Raw genomic sequence first — 20,193 nt, forward strand, 5'->3', positions numbered from 1 at the left:
GAGGGAAAAATCCCAACTCATTTTTTAGTAGAAGATAAAATGTGGATGAAATAACAACTGTTACTCAGGAAGAAAGGAATTACGAGACTTGACTGGTAAGCAAGATGCCTTTGTGATAAAGGTGTCCAATTTTAGCACTATTCTTAACCAGTATGACCCTGGATAAGCCCCCTTCCCTGTCCAAAGCCTCAGGTACTTCAGCTGTCAAAAGAAAACTTGGTGGATAGGTTGAGACTAAATCACACTTGAGGAAATTAAGTGAGTGGTATAGGCTTATAAAATAAGACTATGCAGTTAAACTTCATCTTTTAGAGTCTACACTTACCCAGGCCATTATTAATAAAGATACCTCATCTGTTCCAGAAGAGGTATGTTTATTTATGTTTATAAAAACATCCAGAAGATGTTTTTATTCTAAGCCCCCCAAGGGTCAAGTATTGTAGTTATCTGTTCTCTTGTAACTGGCAAAGTGACAAGCCAAGTACCTGTGCATGCTGCTTGCCTTCTGCTTCCCAGCATTAACTTCTGAAGGATAACAGTGAGAGTTTAAACATTTCTTTTAAGCCCAGCATTATCTTTTAGCAGTCTCTGCATGTTCATCACCTCTATGCGTGGTAATCAGCAGAACAGGTTTCCCTACTGCAACAGAACTCTGTGTGAACCCAGTAATTTCTCAAATCTGATAGGTATAGAAAAGTATGTGGCTTTTCACTTCCTGTCCCTTCCTCCAACCCCAAACCATGCTTTCTGGTGACATTTATTCACATAGACATTCTCAAAGCTTTTTCTTAAGACTGTTGACTTTGAGGAGTGTTGTTCAGGGTCATTTTATAGCCTACCAGTTTTGATTCTGTGAGTTTGGAAATCAATGATAAAGACTCAGTGAGAAACTCTAAGACTTGTTGATTCTCTCCTAGTTTTGAGGGCGAGGTTAAAGGATGTTTGTGCTATATTACTTCAGGCAAGTGCCTATGTGATTTTCACACACTTCACCCAGATTATTCAGGAGAGGATAATCCAGACTGTATCGTGATTTCCAGTGTTCCAGACCTGCATTATGTGTTCTCCAGTGTGAATGAGTGCAATGAGTAAAGCAGTAGGTACCACGATGGGGAAGGCCATTTAAAAATTCAGGTTCATTACTGACTTTTATTGCACTGCACGAGATGGATAACAGAGTTCCCTCAGTTGTTTAGCTCTACTGTTCACTAAACCACAGCTTTAACTCTTTATATAGCTTTCACTGTTGAGAGGATACATACCAGTGACACACAATTAGAGGGGACTTCTCAGGCATAATCAAGCATTTGTACACTTCTTTGGGTGCCTGACTGTCTCAATCAGTGGAGCATGTGACTCTTGATCTTGGGGTTGTAAGTTAGAGCCCCACGTTGGGTGTAAAGACTACTTAAAAATAAAACCTTAAAAAAAGTTTGTACAGCTCTAAATCCTTGGATATAAGAGTTTTTCTTAAATGCCACTTTTTAATTAAAAATATCTCTCTTGTTTCAGTTGTCAGACTTTAAGAGTCCTCTCGCTACTGTGTATAATTCTTTTAACCAGATGTTTGATAGCTCAGTAATAACAAGTGGAAGGTACTTGTTCTAACCTGACTTGCATTCTTTCTCTGAGGTGTAGCATATGTGGAGCTGTCAGCTAAATAAAGGTCCTTTCAATAAGATGCAGTTTGCCACTTGGCTTTTTGCTTTTGTTGTTGTACCATTTACCATATGGTAAAGAACTATCTATATAAGGCTGCCTGTCTTTTCAGAATAGAGATTTGAATCAGTGAAGTTTTAAAGAGAAGCTTCCTTCCTTGTTTGTGATTTGTACATTGCAAAGTATTATGTCGTTTTTTTTCTAATTCTATTCTCCAGCATAGAGACTGTGGTAAGCCATACTTTTAGTGTCACTTTTAGAGGTTTTTATTCCTACTTAAAAGCACTTGAAGGAAATAAATTGAAACATAAAAATGTTTTGTTTTTACTTATGACCAATCACCTTTTCTGTTGATTATTTTAAAGGTATTTCCTACATTGGGGCACCCGGGTGGCTCAGTCAGTTAAGTGGCCAACTCTTGATTTAGGCTCAGGTCATGATCTTGCATTTGGTGAGTTCAAGCCCCACGGCAGGCTCTGTACTGACAGCGCTGAGCCTGCTTGGGATTCTCTCTCTGTCTCTTTCTCTCTGCCCCTCCCCTACTCTTGTGCCCTCTCTCCCTCAAAATAAATAAACATCTAAAAAAAAGGTATTTCCTACATAAAACACATAGGCACCAACTGGAGTGTATTACTTTTTTTTTTTAAGTAGAAGTAGTCATTTGGGCTTTATTTTGTTTATTGTGGTGTTCTTTAATATTCACTACTATGCATTTCAGGACTAGAACAGAGGCATGAGTCCCTTTCAATGTGTAATAGGGATTAGAGTTTAGTGAAAAAGTTAGATAAGTGATTAGCATGTAATGATTAATAGTGCACAGATAAGGAGTTAAGAGGAAAGGAGGAGTCTGGGGAGTCAGTTAAATAAAAAAAGGGGGGAGGGGTATTTGATAAGATTCTGAGATGGTACTTCAAAGATAACATAGACACGAAAGATTTTATTTTGTGGTATCTTTCTGTGAGGTGGCAAGTATGTTGTTGTTTTGAAGTAATGAATTTGGACAGTATATATATTCTGGGGCAGTACATTTTAGGAAAATGAGAAGCTAGAAGGGGGTTTAGGGAAAAATACCAATCTGAATAAGGAGCAGTCAGATGGCATTCATGAGGAAGGATTAAAAGGACTTGGAATTGGGGCGCCTGGGTGGCGCAGTCGGTTAAGCGTCCGACTTCAGCCAGGTCACGATCTCACGGTCCGCGAGTTCGAGCCCCGCGTCAGGCTCTGGGCTGATGGCTCGGAGCCTGGAGCCTGTTTCCGATTCTGTGTCTCCCTCTCTCTCTGCCCCTCCCCCGTTCATGCTCTGTCTCTCTCTGTCCCAAAAATAAATAAAAAAACATTGAAAAAAAAAATTAAAAAAAAAAAAAATAAAAGGACTTGGAATTAATTGAGAACTGTTTTCAAGAATATGAAGAAATGACTTTTAAGAGCTTGCCCCCAAAAAAGTTCCATGAAGGAGAAAACAAAATTCTACAAGAGACATTTAGTTTATATATGAGGAACAGTGTCTAGAACTTAAAGTTTGTTATCCATTGCAACATGCTGCACCCAGAGGTGTAGAATCCCCCTCCTTGAAGATCATGGAGATAATTTATTTACAGTCTCATGTAAAGGGATCAAATCACTATGTTAAGGAAGGATCAAATGTGTTTTCTTAGATCATTTAACTTTTTTTCTTTTCATTTATTTTTTTATTGAAGTATAGTTGACATGCAGTGTTAAATCAGTTTCAGTTGTACAACACAGTGATTCAAAAACTCATACATTACACTATCCTCACCACAATTATGGCTATTATCTGTCACCACACAACACTACTATGATACCATGGACTCTAACATACCTATGTTGTACCTTTTTTTTTTTTTTTTTTTAAGTTTATTTATCTTGAGGGAGAGAAAGAGAAAGAAAGAGTATGAGCCGGGGAGGAGCTCATTCTGTCTGGATGATCTATCCATTGATGTAAGTGGAATCCTTACATCAATGGTAAGTAATTGAAGTCCTCTAACATTATTGTATTCTGTTATTTTGTCCCTTTATGTCTGTTAATATTTGCTTTATGTATTTAGGTGTTCCTGGATTTACAATTTATAGTTGTTATATCCACTTGTTGGATCGATCCCTTTATCACTATGTAATGCCCTTCTTTGTCTCTTGTTACAGTCTTTGTTTTAAAGTATATTGCTACCCTCATTTTTTTTTCCACTTTCATTTGCATGGTTATATGTTTTTCCATCCCTTTACTTTCAATCTGTGTCTTTAGATAAGATGTGAGTCTCTTATAAGCAGCATAATAGATGGGTTTGGTTTTTTATCCAGTCACCCTATGTCTTTTGATGGGAGCATTTAGGACATACACATTTAAAGTAATCATTGGTAGGTATGGCCTTATTGCTATTTTGTTATTTGTTTTCTGGGGTTTTTAATAGTTCTTCTCTGTCCATTTCTTCCTTTGCTCTCTTCCCATGTGATTGATGGCTTTCTTTAGTGTTAGGCTTGGATTCCTTTCTTTTTGTTTTTCTTGTGTACCTGTTAAAGGATTTGGGTTTGTGGTTACCATGAGGTTCATGTGTAACATCCTAATTCTATAGCAGTCTGTGTTAACTTGATGGTTAAGTTAAAACACATTCTGAAAGTACATTTTTCCTCTTCCTCTTCATGTTTTACATATTAATGTCATATTTTACGTGTTTTTATTTTATTAGTCCCTTTACTAATTTTTAGATATAATCGGTTTTACTACTTTTTAAAAAAATTTTAATTCCAGTGTAGTTAATACACAGTGTTATATTAGTTTCAGGTATATAATAATAGTGATTCGACAATTCCACACATTACTCAGTGCTCATCACTGTAAATGTACTGTTAACCCCCGCTCACCTATCACCTGTCTCTCTCCCCACCAACCTGCCCTCTGGTAACTCTCTCTTAGTTGTCTGTAGTTAAGAGTCTGTTTTTTGGTTTGTCTCTTTTCTTTTTCCCCCACTTATTCATTTGTTTTCTTAAATTCCACATATGAATGAGATCATATGGTATTTGTCTTTTTGTGACTGGCATATTTTGCTTAGTATTATACTCTCTAGCTCCATCCATGTTGTTACAAATAGCAAGATTTCATTCTTATGAGCGAATAATACTCTGGTGTGTGTGTGTACTTCTTTATCCATTCATCTATTGCTAGATACATGGGCTGCTTCCATAATTTGGCTATTGTAAGTAATGCTGCAATAAACATTGGGGTACACATATCTCTTCAAATTAGTGTTTTCTTATTCTTTGGGTAAATACCCAGTAGTACATTACTGAGTTGCAGGGTAGTTCTATTTTTACCTTTTTGAGGAACCTCCATACTATTTTCCACAGTGGCAGCACCGGTTTGCAAAGCCACCAACAACACAAGGTTTCTTTTTCTCCATATCCTTGCCAACACTTGTTTCTTGAGTTTTTTTATTTTAGCCATTCGGACAAGTGTGAGATGATACCTCATTGGGGCTATTTGCATTTCCCTGGTGATGAATGCTATTGAGCATCTTTGCATTCATCTGTTGGCCATCTGGATGTTGTCTTTGGAGAAATGTCTGATGATTTTACTACTGTGGTTTTTTTGTTTGTTTGTTTTTTGTTTTTTGGTTTTTGGTTTTTTTAATGTCAGGCTTGAACCCATGACCCTGAGATCAATACCTGAGCTGAGATCAAGAGTCAGATGCTCAACCGAGTGACACACACAGTGGCCCCACCACTTTTGTCTTTCAGTGTTCACACTAGTTTTATTAATGATTGATCTGCTACCTTTACCGTATGTTTGCTTTACTCAAGAAGTTTTTTCTTTTCATAAGTTTCTAATTATGATTTTTCTTTTTAGCTTAAAAAGTCCTTTTAACATTTCTTGTAAGGCTGGCTTAGTGGTGATGAACTTTAACTTTTGTCTGCCTGGGAGACTCTCTCCTATTCTGAATAACCTTGCTGGGTAGAATATTCTCAGTTGTAGGTTTTCCCTTTCAGCGCTTTGACTATATCCTACCACTTACTTTTGGCCTGCAAAATTTCAGCTCATAGCTTAATGGGGTTTTCCTTATATGTAACTATTGCTTTCTCTTGCATTTTTTTTTTTAAGATTCTTTCATCTTTGACATTTTAATTGTAGTTTGTCTTGGTGTAGATACCCTTGGGTTCATCCTACTAGGGGCTTTCTCTGCTTCCTGGACCTAGATGTCTCTCTCCTTTTTCTGGGACCCCCTATAATGTGAATGTTAGTACACTTGATGGTGTGCTAGAAGTCCCTTAACCTATCCTCATTTTAAAAAATTCTTTTATTATTTTGTTGTTCAGCTTGGATGCTTTTCATTACCCTGTCTTCCTGATTGGTGAGCTTTTCTTCTGCATCCTCTAATCTACTGTTGATTCATTCCATTATATTTTTCATTTGCTGCTGCATTATTCAACTTTGATTGGTTCTTTATACTTTCTGTATCTTTGTTGAAGTTCTGAGTTTATCCACTCAAGTCCAGTGAGCATCTTTATGACTGTTCCTTTGAACTCTTTATCATGTAGACTGCTGGTGTTGGTTTCATTTATTTCTTTTTCTGAAATTTTGCTTTGTTCTTTCTTTTGGAACATATTCCTCTGCCTCCTTTTGTTTGACTTTCTGTTTCTGTGAATTAGGCAGAACAGCTGTTTCTCCTAGACTTGAAATAATGGCATTGTATAGGAATATCTCTGGTGTAGACTGTCTGTGACTTTAGCTGGTTGGCTAATGCTGTAACCAGTGTAGGCTCAGAGCTCTGGTCATTCCAGGCATGTAGCACTCTGGCAGGGTAGATGAAGTCAAAATGGGCAGCAGGGGTTGGAGGGTGGATGGGAGGGAGACCCACAGTGCTCTGTGCATAGGGCACCCTAGCAAGGTGGCTGGAACTGAATGGGCACAGGGTTCCCTGGTGGGATGGCAGGAGCTGAAGCAGGCGTGAACAAGGTAGTCCTAAGGCACCCCACACAGGGGGCACGCTGCCAGGACAGCGGGAACCAAAGTGGCCTTGGAGTCACAGGGTGCTCCTTGATGGGACAGCAGGAGCTAAATCAGGTATAGGCCAGGGGTCCCAAGGCACTCCATGTGAGGAACATGCTGCCAGGATGGCTGGAGCTAAGACACACCAGCCAGGTCTCAGAGCTGTCTGCACTTGAGGGGCCCTGGCAGGACAGCTGCTGCAGGCTAGGAGGTCTCAGGGGCAATCTGTGCAGTAGTTGCCCTGGTGAATCATCTAGAGTTGAAACAGGTACAGGATGATTTGGGCCCTGTTGCCTTGACAAGACAGCTGGAGCTGTAGTGGGTGCTGTCTAGGGGTGGTTCAGTGTGCACTGCACTGTGGCTACCTTGGGGAGACCACTAGAGCTGGTGTGCGTTAGGTTGCCCAGACCCTGATTTGGTACATGCTATGAAGGGGCAGTGGGGACATAAACAATGACATGCACTAGTACCTTTGACGCCACAGCATTCCAGCAGCTCCCTGGCCCTTTGGCAGACTCCCTGGGGCTCATTCCTTTATATACTAGTTGTCCTTGTTGTCTACAGCCTTTTTTCCTTGTAGCAGGGCAGGTGGGGCTAGTGTGGTCTAGGGGACTGGGGCTCAGTGAAGCAGCAGACCAACTCTGGTGCCTGTACCCTGCTCCTGTCTATGCCATCAAGGTAGAGAGGGAACATAAACAATGATACTGGCCAGTACCTCTGACCCACGGAGCATAGTCTAGCAGCTCCCTGCCCTTTATCTGATGCTCTAGAGAGCTGGTTCCTTTATATTCTAGATGCCCTTTTAAAGTGTGGCTTTTTTTTTCTGTGCTGTAAGGGCTGAGATCTACTCCTGGTCCCTCAGTACTATCCTTCTCCACTGCAGTTTGCAACATCAGGGCAAGATTCCTGTTGTTTATGTCTCCATTGCTCCTTTCTCTAGGTGGTCCCTCAATCCTTGGTTGGGCAGGAGCTGTTCAGTCAACCCTCAGTTCTTTAAGAGGAATTGGTCTACATGTAGGTGTGGATTCAGTGTGTCATACAGGAGAGGATCTGAGGGTCTTTTCTACATCGCTGTCTTCCCACATTTTTTTTCTAAACAAAACATTTAGGTGTATTTGAACACATAATGAAGTTATTATAATTTAAGCCCTGCAAGTTTGCTAGAGAAGTATCAGAAATATTCCTAAAATATTTTATAACCCTGGCACTTGATAGAACAATTCTCCTAGAAGCTGCTTCTTGATCTTTTCATTTCCTGTTCTCATATTGGCACATAGGTTGAGAAATCTAGTCACCATTTACATCTAAGCTGAGGGGTAAGTTTTAAAACATACGAATGGCACTTTGAGAAGTAATTGAGATTTTCTTTTCATATATGAACCAAATACTAGTCTCTTTGAAAGCCAGAGGAATTGTTTTGGACATGCCATGTAAGTACCGTTCTTAAATATACACAAAAGCTAGGTTTGTATGGAGTTGACATATCCGAGCTACCTCCTCTGACTTCTTGGTTTTATTTTAGCTAACATTATCCAATCCCCAGTAACTTTGGTCTTATTGCAGGGTAGGAGAAACTTGATACACGTGAGAAAAGCCAGAGTTAACTTCTGGTTTCCACCTTCACTGCAGGAAGATGCCTCAGGAATAGCTGGCCACAAATGCCAGTTTGCCCAAGTGCCTGCTTGGGCTTGACATTGAAAGCTTGGGTTGTCCTGTTTCCTACCTTTGGGGAATACCTGTAGACAAAGCTCGTAAAATGTGAAAACCTGGTACTGCATTCTCTAGCTGTAAAGAAATATAGGAAAGGTGGGGAAGGAATACACTAAAGTGGTTTCCCCATGTAGAACTCTGGATTTCACTGCAAGAGTCATCTAGTCTCCACTTCTTTATACCTTGAGGAATATAGAGATTTTACCACCTTCTCAAAGTGCCAGCCATCTTTAGATAGTAGTAACAAATATTTCCTTTTACTTGTGCTTTCTGTATGAGATGGCTAAGCAAGGAAGGAATCTGTCTCTCAGAAAATAACATTTTGCCTTCCACACTCACTACTGTGGAATTGCTCCACGCCGATTCCTTGAGCCTTATTGATTTAAATCAGAAGGTTATTTTATTTATATTTGATGTGCCTGGTGGCAGTGCCCAGTGTTAAAGCATCTGGAAGACCTTTGTGGTAAGTGTAAGACTGTTTAAGGATAAAAGAATTTTCTCCCCAAAAGCTCTCCAGAAATATAACTTACAAAGGCTGATGCTTTAGTATATAATTGTTTGTATAAGTATATAATCTCGAGAACATGCATAAGTATATAATTACATATCATTATTATATATATTTTACATATATATATATGAAAAGTAATGGTTTTAATCTTTGGTAAGCATGATTTTTAAAAAGTGAGTATTTAATGACATTTCATTGAAAATTACTTTTGAGAATAATCTGTCTTCAGGAGTATTTGCTGGAAATGCCTTGAGAAAAAAGCAGTGTTCCTTAAAAAGCTTGTATTAAATGCCATATAAGATGTAGTTCATCTGTTTAGTGTTCTAAAAATAAAAATGTTAAGGTTTCATCCAAAATACAATCCTATTTGTCTTTATCTTTTTTATTTTTCAGGTGATATAAACATTCAGTTTAGTTTAAAAGCAATTCCCCACCTCCAAGCTTCTTTCAACAGCCTCCTTTCCCCAAGTGGAAATACTTCATTTTCATTTCTGAGAAGAACTTGGTGGCTTTTTCTGGGGTAATGAAGAACATGTTATAGATTCAGGCTTTTAGGTTTATTTCCATACTTAACAGTATGCTTGATCTTTCAGTCTTTTCCTGAGGTTTCTCCTCTGCTTTTATTAGTAAAGCCTTCTGTCTCAGGGGGTTTTGTCATAGCAGATAGATGAAGTCTCTCCAATTTAACAAAATTCCCTCTGCCATGTAGAAGGCAGGAGCCCCCTTAGTCCTTCTTATTTCATGGATATGCATTTAAATTTTTGTTTTTTTCAGACTGACCCCGATTCTTGGCATTCAGAAGCATTCTCAGGAAAACATGGTGTTCACACAGTTTATAGAGACTCTGCTTAAAGAATTGCATTTAAAGAATGAAGACCTTGAAAGTTTAACTCTCATATTTAAAACCAGCTGTTAACCAGAGTGGTGAGTTGGATTGTATTTTACTTTGGTTTGTTTTTTTCATTTGTTGCCCATTTGGAATCTTTTTTCCTATTAGAAATATTAAAAACTAAGGATAGACCTCAAGATATCCTCAGTTTGTTAAGGAAAAACATGGTATCCCTTTTTTCCCAGCTGCCCCATTCACTTACTCCCCACTCCTGTTACTTTCTGCCCCATCCTTGTTGTTATTCCTCCTTAGAGGCGATTGCAGCTAGTTCTTCATACTCAAACCTAGATCATCCCTTATGTCCCATCTTACTCGTTAAAGTACATTGCTATTTCCTGGGAAGAAACCTAACCACTGTAGCCATCCACTGAGAACTTCCTTCTTCCCTCTTCAAACCATTCCCAACACAGCCAATAGCTTAGTCATCTCCTTTGCAGGGAAGCCGGTGAATGTACAAGTCCTGCTCTGTTGAATCCGGACCTTGCTCCCTGGCACATAGCCGTCCTCTACTCTCCCAGGTTCTTGCCTTTTTCACAACTATCAGAGTGTCCCCTCTTTCATCCTGCCTTAATCATACCTCTCCCTTTCCTCCTTTTACTTCTCACTTCATTCTCTCAGGTGCTCAGATAAGTAGTGATTTAATGTTAAGATTGAAGAAATTTAGCCAAAACTACAAATGAGACCTTCTCGGGGAGCTTATTTTTCTAACTTTCAATTTCTTGAATTATACAAGCTTACTGTAAAAATTAATACAGAATTGCAAATGTAATTTTAAAAAGGAAAATTCCCCTCTCTGCCTCCAATCCTATCTACTTCACAGAAGCACATTTGATATATGTCATTTTATTTTTTATAAAAACGAAAACAAAAAGCTCTTCAAGCACATCTTTTATGAGAAGGAGAGGAATTTTGGCAGAGAAGAAGGAACAGCATCCCTTTATTGAACCTGCTTGATAATTGAACATAAGGAGTCAGCACAGTCACTACTGCCCAATTTATTCCCAGTGGCTTTCAAATGACCCTGCTCCCCTGAGGACCTTGTAAAACAAAGGCTTTTACATAGGGAATGAGCTCAGGTTGACCTGTGTAAACATCAATTCAGAGCCCCTTCTAAAAATATAGTGAAGTTGGAGTTTGTTTCATTGAGCTTCAGGTAAAGAAAATAACAAAGAATGCCTTACCCAGAAGTCCTCCCTATTTAATGAATAATACAATCAAGAATCATTTTTAATTAACATATTTAAAACTTGTATGTAAACAGATGGCGTTAAAGTATTTTTGAGGACTTTTGACAATAGATGTTTTAAGTGGACTTAACACTTCCTTTGTAATCATTGTTTACTTACACAAATAATGTAAATAATCAAAGGTAAACCTTTACCCAGACTCTGTCAGTATTAGAAGGGATTCTGAATGAATGGGCCCTCATTACATCATTTTCCCTATGAGAGACAGGGAGAGACCGGTTAAGATGGCAGAGAAGTAAAGGGACCCTGGATTTTCCTCCTCCCTCAAAAACAGCTGTATTGAGGTCAGATTACTTGGAACACACAGGAAATAGATCTGTGGAGTGGCAGAAGGATCTAGCAGATGCAAGGTGCGTCTATGTGAATTGAGGAAGATAAAATAGCAGAGCCAGGGAGGGGAGGGAACCTTTTTCTGTGGAGAGACAAAAGAAGAGAAAGAGAGGGGTTGTGAGAGTGCAGCATCGTGTTTGCACAAGAGGAAAACGTCTCTGGACCATGGACTGGGGGTGAGAAGTACTGAGTGTACCAGTTCTTCTTCTGTCAAAAGCTTTTGGACCCGAAACTGTGAGGTTTCAGAAGTGTGTTACTTTCTCAGGAGCAGAGCCATGGTGCATGCTCTTGGGGAGGAGGACCCTGGCCCCCAAGGGCATAGCATGGTGTAGCAATCTCTGATCCCTTGGGCCCACTGGTAGAGAACAGTCCCCTTCCTGGAATACTTTTGGAAGAGGGTTTATTGCCACCCCAAGGACAAAAGTCCCTGCAGGTGCCAGCTTAAGGTCTTTAATCAGAAGCGGGGAGAGGCTTTACTCCAGGAGTGGGGAGCAAATCTGCCTTGTGCTGGGTGCTTTAAGACTTTGGGTTTTGAATCCCAGCTGTTCACCAAGGAAAAATACAAGAGAGTTTTGGCGCAGGGCAAGCTGACTTCCCTCGCTAATCCATGAGGGCTGCCTGAGAAGCAGGGGTTGAAATCCCCAGTCCTGGTACAAAGATTGGGGTGGCATCATTTTATGCCCCCCCCAAACCCAACATGGTGGGACTTCAGAGAGCAACACAGTGGCCCCCAGTGGAAGCGAGAGCCACTTATACCACACCCTACCCCTCTGTGCCAGCAACTGCTTATTTACTGGGGCAAAAGTGATACTAAAATGCTTCTCCTCCAGACTAGCACAGCACCCAGGCACCAACAGAAGTTTTTTGTTTTTGTTTTTTTAACCTCTTCCTTTTTTCCTTTGGAATCAGGCTCATAGTTTGATTTTTTTTTCCCCCTTTCTTTTTCTTTGGAATCAACCTTATAGTTTCTGATTGTTTAGGTTTTTTTGTTGTTGTTGTTCCTGTTCCTTTTCTCTTTTTATAGGATTAGTTCCCCCCACCCTTTTTTTCTAGGGTTATGTCAACCAACAAATCAAAGCTTACCTAGAGGTCCAAACACTTCACCACTGCAAACAAGGAAGAGTTCTGTAGAGGACTGACAAGTGGGAAAGAGCAGCCAAAACAACAGCAGAATGCACATATCATACACCAGAGTATGCTCCTAGAGTGTCAGGCCCTGGACAGTGTATGACTCCTCTTTAATATAGTAGTACTCTCAGATACAGGAAACATAACAGGTTTTTAAAACATGTAAAAGACAGAAACTTAGCCAAAGTGACAAGATGGAGGAATTCTCCCCAAAAGGAAGATCAAGAAGAAATCATAGCCAGGGGCTTGCTCAACACAGATATAAACAATATATCTGAACAAGAATTTAGAATAGTCACAGGACTACTAGCTGGGCTTGAAAAAAGCATAGAAGACCCCAGAGAAACCACTGTTGCAGAGATCAAAGACCTAAGAACTAGTCAGGATGAACTTAAAACTGCTTTAACTGAGATGCATAACAAACTGGATATAGTGACATTGAGGATGGAAGAAGCAGAGAAGAGAATAGGTGAAATAGAAGATAAGATTATGGAAAATAATGAAGCTGAAAAAAGAGGGAAAGGAGGTTACTAGATCACAAGGGGGACTTAGAGAACTAAGTGATTCCATGAAACTATATAACATCTGTATCATAGGAGTCCCAGAAGATGAAGAGCAAGAAAAAGAAGGTTTATGTGAACAAATTATGGCTGAGAACTTCCCTAACCAGGGGAAGGAAACAGGCATCCAAGTCCAAGAGACTGAGAAGCCCATTCAAAAATCAACAAAAAACAGGTCAACACCATGACATATCATAGTAAAACTTGCAAAATACACAGAGAATTCTGAAAGCAGATAGGGACAAAAGATTCTTAACCTACAAGGGCAGACACAGAAGGTTAGTGGCAGACCTGTGCACTGAAACTTAGCAGGCCAGAAAGGAGTGGCAGGAAATATTCAATGTGCTGAATAGGAAAAATATGCAGCCAAGAATCCTTTATACAGCAAGGCTGTCGTACAGAATAGAAAGAGAGTTTCCCAAACAAAAACTGAAAGAGTTTGTGACCACTAAGCCAGCACTGCAAGAAATTTTAAGGGTACTCTCTGAGTGGAGGGGGAAAAAAAAGGAACCAAAGTAGCAAAAACTACAAAGAACCAGAGAACATGACCAGAAACACCAACTCTACAGATAACACAGTGGCACTAAATTCATATCTTTCTATAATCACTGTGAATGTAAATGGACCAAAAGCTCCAATCCAAAGACATAGTGTAGCAGATTGGATTTAAAAAAAAATATCCGGGGCACCTGGGTGGCTCAGTCAGTTAAGCATCCGACTTCAGCTCAGGTCATGATCTCACAGTCCTTGAGTTCGAGCCCCAAGTCAGGCTTTGTGCTGACAGCTCAGAGCCTGGAGCCTGCTTTGGATTCTGTGTCTCCCTCTCTCTCTGCTCCTCCCCTGCTCATGCTCTGTCTCTATCTCTCTCAAAAATAAATACATTAAAAAAAATTTTTTTTAAATCTATATGCTGCTTATAAGAGACTCATTTTGGACCTAAGGACCCTTGCAGATAGATGGTTCTCCATCCCTTCACTTTCTATCATGCTAATGGAGGTCAAAAGAAAGACGGAGTAGCCATACTTAGACAAACCAGATTTCAAAACAAAGACTGTAACAACAGGTGAAGAAAGGCATTATGCCATAATTAATGGGTCTGTCCTCCAAGATCTAACAATTGTAAATATTTATGCCACCAGTGTGAGAGCACACAAATATACAAATTAATCACAAAGAAACTCCTAGATAGTAATACAATAATAGTAGGAGACTTTAATACCTCACTTACAGCAGCAGACAAATCATCTAAGCAGAAAATCAACAAGGAAACAATGCTTTGAATGACACACTAGACTGGATGGACTCAACAGATATATTCAGAACATTTCATCCTAAAGCAGAATAACATACATTCTTTTCAAGTGCATATGTAACAATGTCCAGAATAGATCACTACTGGGTCACAAAACCAGCCCTCAATAGGTACAAAAAGACCAAGGTCATACCATGCCTATTTTCAGATCACAATGCTATGAAACATGAAATCAACCACAAGAAAAAATTTGAAAGCCCTCAAATACATGGAGGTTAAAGAACATCCTACCAAAGAATTAATGGGTCAGCCAGGTAATTAAAGAAGAAATGAAAAAATACCTATGAGGAAACAAAAAATGAAAACATGACAGTCCAAACCCTTTGAGATATAGCAAAGGCAGTCCTAAGAGGAAAATACATTGCAAAACAGTCCTACGTCAAGAAGAAAGGGGGTCGCCTGGGTGATTCATTTGGTTAAGTGTCTGACTCTTGATTTTAGCTCAGGTCATGGTCTCACAGCTTGTGAGTTGGAGCCCTGCATCAGGCTCTGCACTGACAGTGTGAAGCCTGCTTGGGATTCTCTCTGTCTCCCCACCGCCCCCCCCCCTCCCCCCACCGCCGTCCCTCCCCTGCTCAAGCATGTGTTCTCATTGTCTCAAAAATAAGCATTTTTAGAAAATTAAAAATTAAAGAGGGAGGAAAAGTCCCAAATACACAACCTAACCTCACACCTAAAGGAGCTAGAAAAGGAGCAGCAAATAAAGCCCAAAGCCAGCAGAAAGGAAATAAGATTAGAGCAGAAATAAATGATATAGAAACAAAAAACCAGTAGAACAGATAAATGAAACTAAAAGCAGGTTTTTTGAAAGAATCAATAAAATTGGTAAACCCCTAGCCAGACTTAAGAAGAGAGGACCCAAATAGATAAAATCATGAATTAAAGAGGAGAAATCACAACCAACACCACAGAAATACAAACAATTATACTGTGAAAAATTATATGCCAACAAACTGAACAAAATTCCTAGACATTCACACACCACCACAACTCAAACAGGAAGGAATAGAAAATTTGAACAGGCCCATAACCAGCAAAGAAATTAAATCAGTTCCCAAAAATATCCCAACAAATTAGAGTCCTGGGCCAGACTGCTTCCCAGGGGAATTCTACTAGACATTTAAGTAAGAGTCAATACCTATTCTTCTCCAACTGTTCCAAAAAATAGAAATGGAAAAAGAGCTTCCAAACTCAATTCTGTGAAGTCAGCTTCATCTGGGTTCCAAAACCAAAGATCCCACTAAAAAGGAGAATACAGGTCAATATCCTTGATGAACCTGGATGTAAAAATTCTCAACAAGATATTAGCAAATCAAATTCAACAGTGCATGAAAAGAATTTTTCACCATGATCAAGTGGGATTTATTCCTAGGCTGCAGGGTTGGTTCAATATTCACATATCAATCAATGTGATATACCACAATCAAGGAGAAGAACCATATGATCCTTTCAATAGATGCAGAAAAAGCATTTGACAAAATACAGCATCCTTTTTTGATAAAAACCCTCAAGAAAGTAGGGATAGAAGGAACGTACCTCAACATCATAAAAGCCATATAGGGAAGACCCACAGCTAATATCCTCAGTGGGGAAAAACAGAGAGATTTCCCCCTAAGGGGAGGAACACAACAGGGATGTCCACCATAGCACTCGAAGTCCTAGCCTCGGCAATCAGACAATAAAAAAAAAAAATTAAAGACATCCAAATTGGCAAAGAAGTCAAACTTTCACTCTTCACAGATGGTATGATCTACACATAGAAAATCTACATAGAAAACCCAAAAGCTTCCACCAAAAAACTGCTAAAACTTAATACGTGAATTCAGCAAAGTTGCAGGAAGTAAATTCAACATATAAAAATCGTTTGTTTTTCTGTATGTCAATAATGAAGTATAAAAAAGGAAAATCAAAGAACCGATTCCATTTACAATTATACCAAAAACCATAAGCTGTCTAGGAATAAATCTAACCAAAGAGGTAAAAGGTCTATATACTGAAAACTTTAAAAAGCTTATGAAAGAAATTGAAGAAGACTCAAAGAAATGGAAAAGTATTTAATACTCATGGATTTGAAGAACAAATATTGTTAAAATGTCTATACTACCCAAAGCAATCTACACATTCAATGTAATCCCTATCAAAATAACACCAGCCTTCTTCACAGAGCTAGAACAAACAATCGTAAAATTTGTATGGAACCACAAAAGACCCCAAATAGTCAAAGTAATATTGAAAAAGAAAACCTAAGCAGAGGCATCACAATCCCAGTCTTTAGCCTCTGCCACAAAGCTGTAATCATCAAGACCGTATGGTACTGGCACAAAAACAGACACACAGATCAGTGGAACAAAACAGAGAACACAGAAATGGACCAACAAATGTATGGCCAACTAATCTTTGACAAAGCAGGAAAGAGTATCCAATGGAAAAAAGTCTCTTTAGCAAATGGTGCTGGGGAAACTGGACAGCAACATTCAGAAGAATGAAACTGGACCACTTTCTTATACCACACACAAAAATAAACTCAAAATGGATGAAAGGCCTAAATGTGAAACAGGAAGCCATCAAAAATCTTAGAGGAGGGGCACCTGGGTGGCTCAGTCTGTTAAGCATCTGACTTTGGCCCAGGTCATAATCTCATGGTCCGTGAGTTCGAACCCCGCTGTCAGTGACCCTGAGCCTGGAGCCTGCTTCAGATTCTGTGTCTCCCTCTCTCTCTGCCCCTCCCCTGCTTGTGCTCTCTCTCTCAAAAATAAATAAACGTTAAAAAAAAAAAAATTTTTTTTAAATCTTAGAGGAGAACACAGGCAACAACGTCTTTCACCTCAGCCGCAGCAACTTCTTACTAGGCGTGTCTCAGGAGGTAAGGGAAACAAAAGCAAAAATAAACTATGGGACTTAATCAAGATGAAGAGCTTCTGCACAGCAAAGGAAACAACCAACAGAATGGGAGAAGATATCTGCAAATGGCATATTAAATGGTTAGTATCCAAAATCTATAAAGAATTTATCACAATACCCAAAAAACAAATAATCCAGTGAAGAAATGGGCAGAAGATATGCATAGACACTTTTGCAAAGAAGACATCCAGATGGCCAACAGACACATGAAAAGATGCTCAACGTCACTCATCATCAGAGAAATACAAATCAAAACCACAATGAGATACCACCTCACACCTGCCAAAATGTCTATAATTAACAAAGAACCCTTTTGCACTGCTGTTGGGAATGCAAACTGGTGGCAGCCACTCCAGAAAACAGTATGGAGTTTCCTCAGAGGATTCAAAAAAGCTGCTTCAAATGAGCACATGCACCCCTGATGCTATAGCAACACTATCAGCAATAGCCAAAGTATGGAAAGAGCCCAAATGTTCATCAGCTGATGAATGGATAATGAAGACGTAGTGTGTGTGTGTATGTTGTGTGTGTGTGTGTGTGTGTGTGTGTAAGTACTCCACACAATGGAATACTAACTCAGCAATGAAAAAGAATGAAATCTTATCATTTGCAACAACGTGGGTGGAACTAGAATGTATTGCTAAGCGAAATAGGCGGAAAAAGGCAAGTATCATATGATTTCACTACTGTGGAACGTAGGAAACAGAACCGATGAACACAGGGAAAGGGAAGGAAAACTAAAAACAGAGGGAGGCAAACCATAGGAGACTCTTAAATACAAAGAACAAACTAGCAGTTACTAGAGGGGAGGTGGGTGCAGAATGGGCTAAATGGGTGATGGGTTATTAAGTAGAACACTTGTTGGGTGAGCACTGGGTGTTATATTTAAGTGATGAATCACCGGGTTCTACTCCTAAGACCAATACTACACTGTATGTTAAGTAACTTGAATTTAAATAAATTTTTTTTAAAGGCTAAAAAATAGAGAGCTTTGAGTAGGTAGTTGAATTTTTTCTCTTTGCATGATTTCTATAAATCAAATTCACTTGTGTATAAAGACTAATGTCTAATAACCTTTTCATTATTAAATTACTATTAGCAAGTATGTGTTAATGCTTTTAATTGCAAATTTACAAAAATCTAGCTTTTCTTATGATAGAATGTTAATTATCTTCTGCTGCTTAACAAATTACTCCGAAGACTTTAAGCCACTACCATTTTTTATCTGACACTTTCTATGAGTCCAGAATATGGAAACAGTTTAGCTTAAGGACTCTGGCTCACAGTTTCTCATGAGTGTGCAGTTAAGCTGTTAGGGCTACAATGTCATCTGAAGGTGCAACTAGAGTAATATTCCCTTCCTAAGGTCACTCTTGTGGTCGTTGCTAGGATTTAGTTCCTCACAGGCCGGTGAACTCAGGGCCTCAGTTTTTCATTGACTGTTGTCTGGAGACCTCTACATAGTATACCTCACTACTTCTCATGTGCCTTATCCTTACAGTGAGCAAGATGGAAGCTACAGCTTTTTTGTAACTAATCTCAGAAAGTGGCATCCTATCACTTTTGCTGTATTCCATAATTAGTTAAAAACTAATCACTTGGTCCACCCCATATTCAAGGTTGAGAAGATTGCATAGTGGCATGAATACTTTGTGCCATCTTAGAAGTTGTCTGAGTGGCAAAATTGTTTACTAGTTCCCAGCTTCACATACAGTATAGTCCACTGTCTTGGTAAGAGTCTTGAACTTCACACTAACCAATCCTGAACCAATCCTGAACCAATCCATATGCCCATGGGATTGCTATAAACTAACCCCATCATTCTGGCAAGGGATGGGGGTGAGAGAAGAGGAATTTCTTACTGATCTAGACCCATCACAGCCTTCCCTCAACTGAATATGAGTTGGGTCTATTCCACATAAACCACTACTGCTATGTAATGAGGAAAAATGGAATATATTGGGAAGACAACACAGTGTTCCCAAAAGCTACCAAAATATTTTAGGTGTTTTCTTCAAACTGTCCTTTTTTTGCTTCACAGGTATAATCCATGAAGACCAAATAGAAGATGAACTTCTATTCATCATTTCTGGAATTCTAGCTACATAGTGATCTGGTGGTGACTGATAACTAGCTTTGTTCCAAGAAAGACCTTTATCTTCTTAGATTTCAGCCCCCTGCTTCCCAGTTCCTAACTGTACAGTGACTTCCCCCACATAGAGGAGAACCATTATTCCAACAAGGATAACTAAGTACTTGTATCCCTAACTATAAGACACAGTATTTTTATTTATTTGAAAATGAAAAATGAGGTTTTAAGTTGAAACTTTAATAAATCTAAGTGACCTTATTTTTTTCTGGATGATTCTAGCCATTGTATCAGTTCACAAAACAATTGAGAAAATTCTCATTTTGGCCTCCTGGTCTAAACTCTAGATTTTAAGAATAATAAAGAGGTCAATAAATGCAATCTAAGATGAAGCCCTTTGGAAGTCTTGTCATTATGTTTATTTATTTATTTTTAAATGTTTATTTTTGACAGAGTAAGCAGGAGAGGGATAGACAAGAAGACAGAGAATCCCAAGCAGACTCTGTGCTGACAGTGGGGCTTAATCCCCAAACCATGAGATCATGACTTGAGCTGGTATCTCAAGGGCCAGATGCTTAACCACCTGAGTCACCGAGGTATCCCTAGTCATTATTCTTTTAAAGAAACTGTGCTATAAAATGGTCCTGAGCAATTTAGTTAACCCTACAAGTCCAAAACAGGAGTATCTCAGAATTTTTTGGACTCCCAAAGAAATAAAAAATTAAAAGGAAATTGTAATTTATTTTCAAGAGACAATCTCTGGAATTTATACCGCTTTTTTCAAAATGTCTATCAAGCATGCAAGTTAGCAAGGCCTTCAGACCAGTTAAGGGGGGCTCAGTTTGGGAAGCTTTACTG

At 39.1% G+C, this 20,193-nt stretch overlaps 1 protein-coding gene across 2 annotated transcripts in view; it reads left to right on the top strand.

Annotated features, from left to right (window-relative positions):
• Window positions 1-19,727, top strand: part of RPAP2 (RNA polymerase II associated protein 2) — a 99,497-nt gene extending 79,770 nt beyond the window's left edge. For both annotated transcript variants that reach the window (XM_042952814.1, XM_042952815.1), the window contains 2 exons: window positions 9,654-9,803; window positions 19,288-19,727. In XM_042952814.1, coding sequence (XP_042808748.1) covers window positions 9,654-9,795 — 142 coding nt within the window. In that variant the 3' untranslated portion in view covers window positions 9,796-9,803; window positions 19,288-19,727. The remainder of the gene's footprint in view (window positions 1-9,653; window positions 9,804-19,287) is intronic.
• The last annotated feature ends 466 nt before the right edge of the window (window positions 19,728-20,193 follow it).

The sequence above is a fragment of the Panthera leo genome, chromosome C1, assembly GCF_018350215.1.
Source record: "Panthera leo isolate Ple1 chromosome C1, P.leo_Ple1_pat1.1, whole genome shotgun sequence".
In the NCBI taxonomy this organism is placed as follows: Eukaryota; Metazoa; Chordata; class Mammalia; order Carnivora; family Felidae; genus Panthera; species Panthera leo.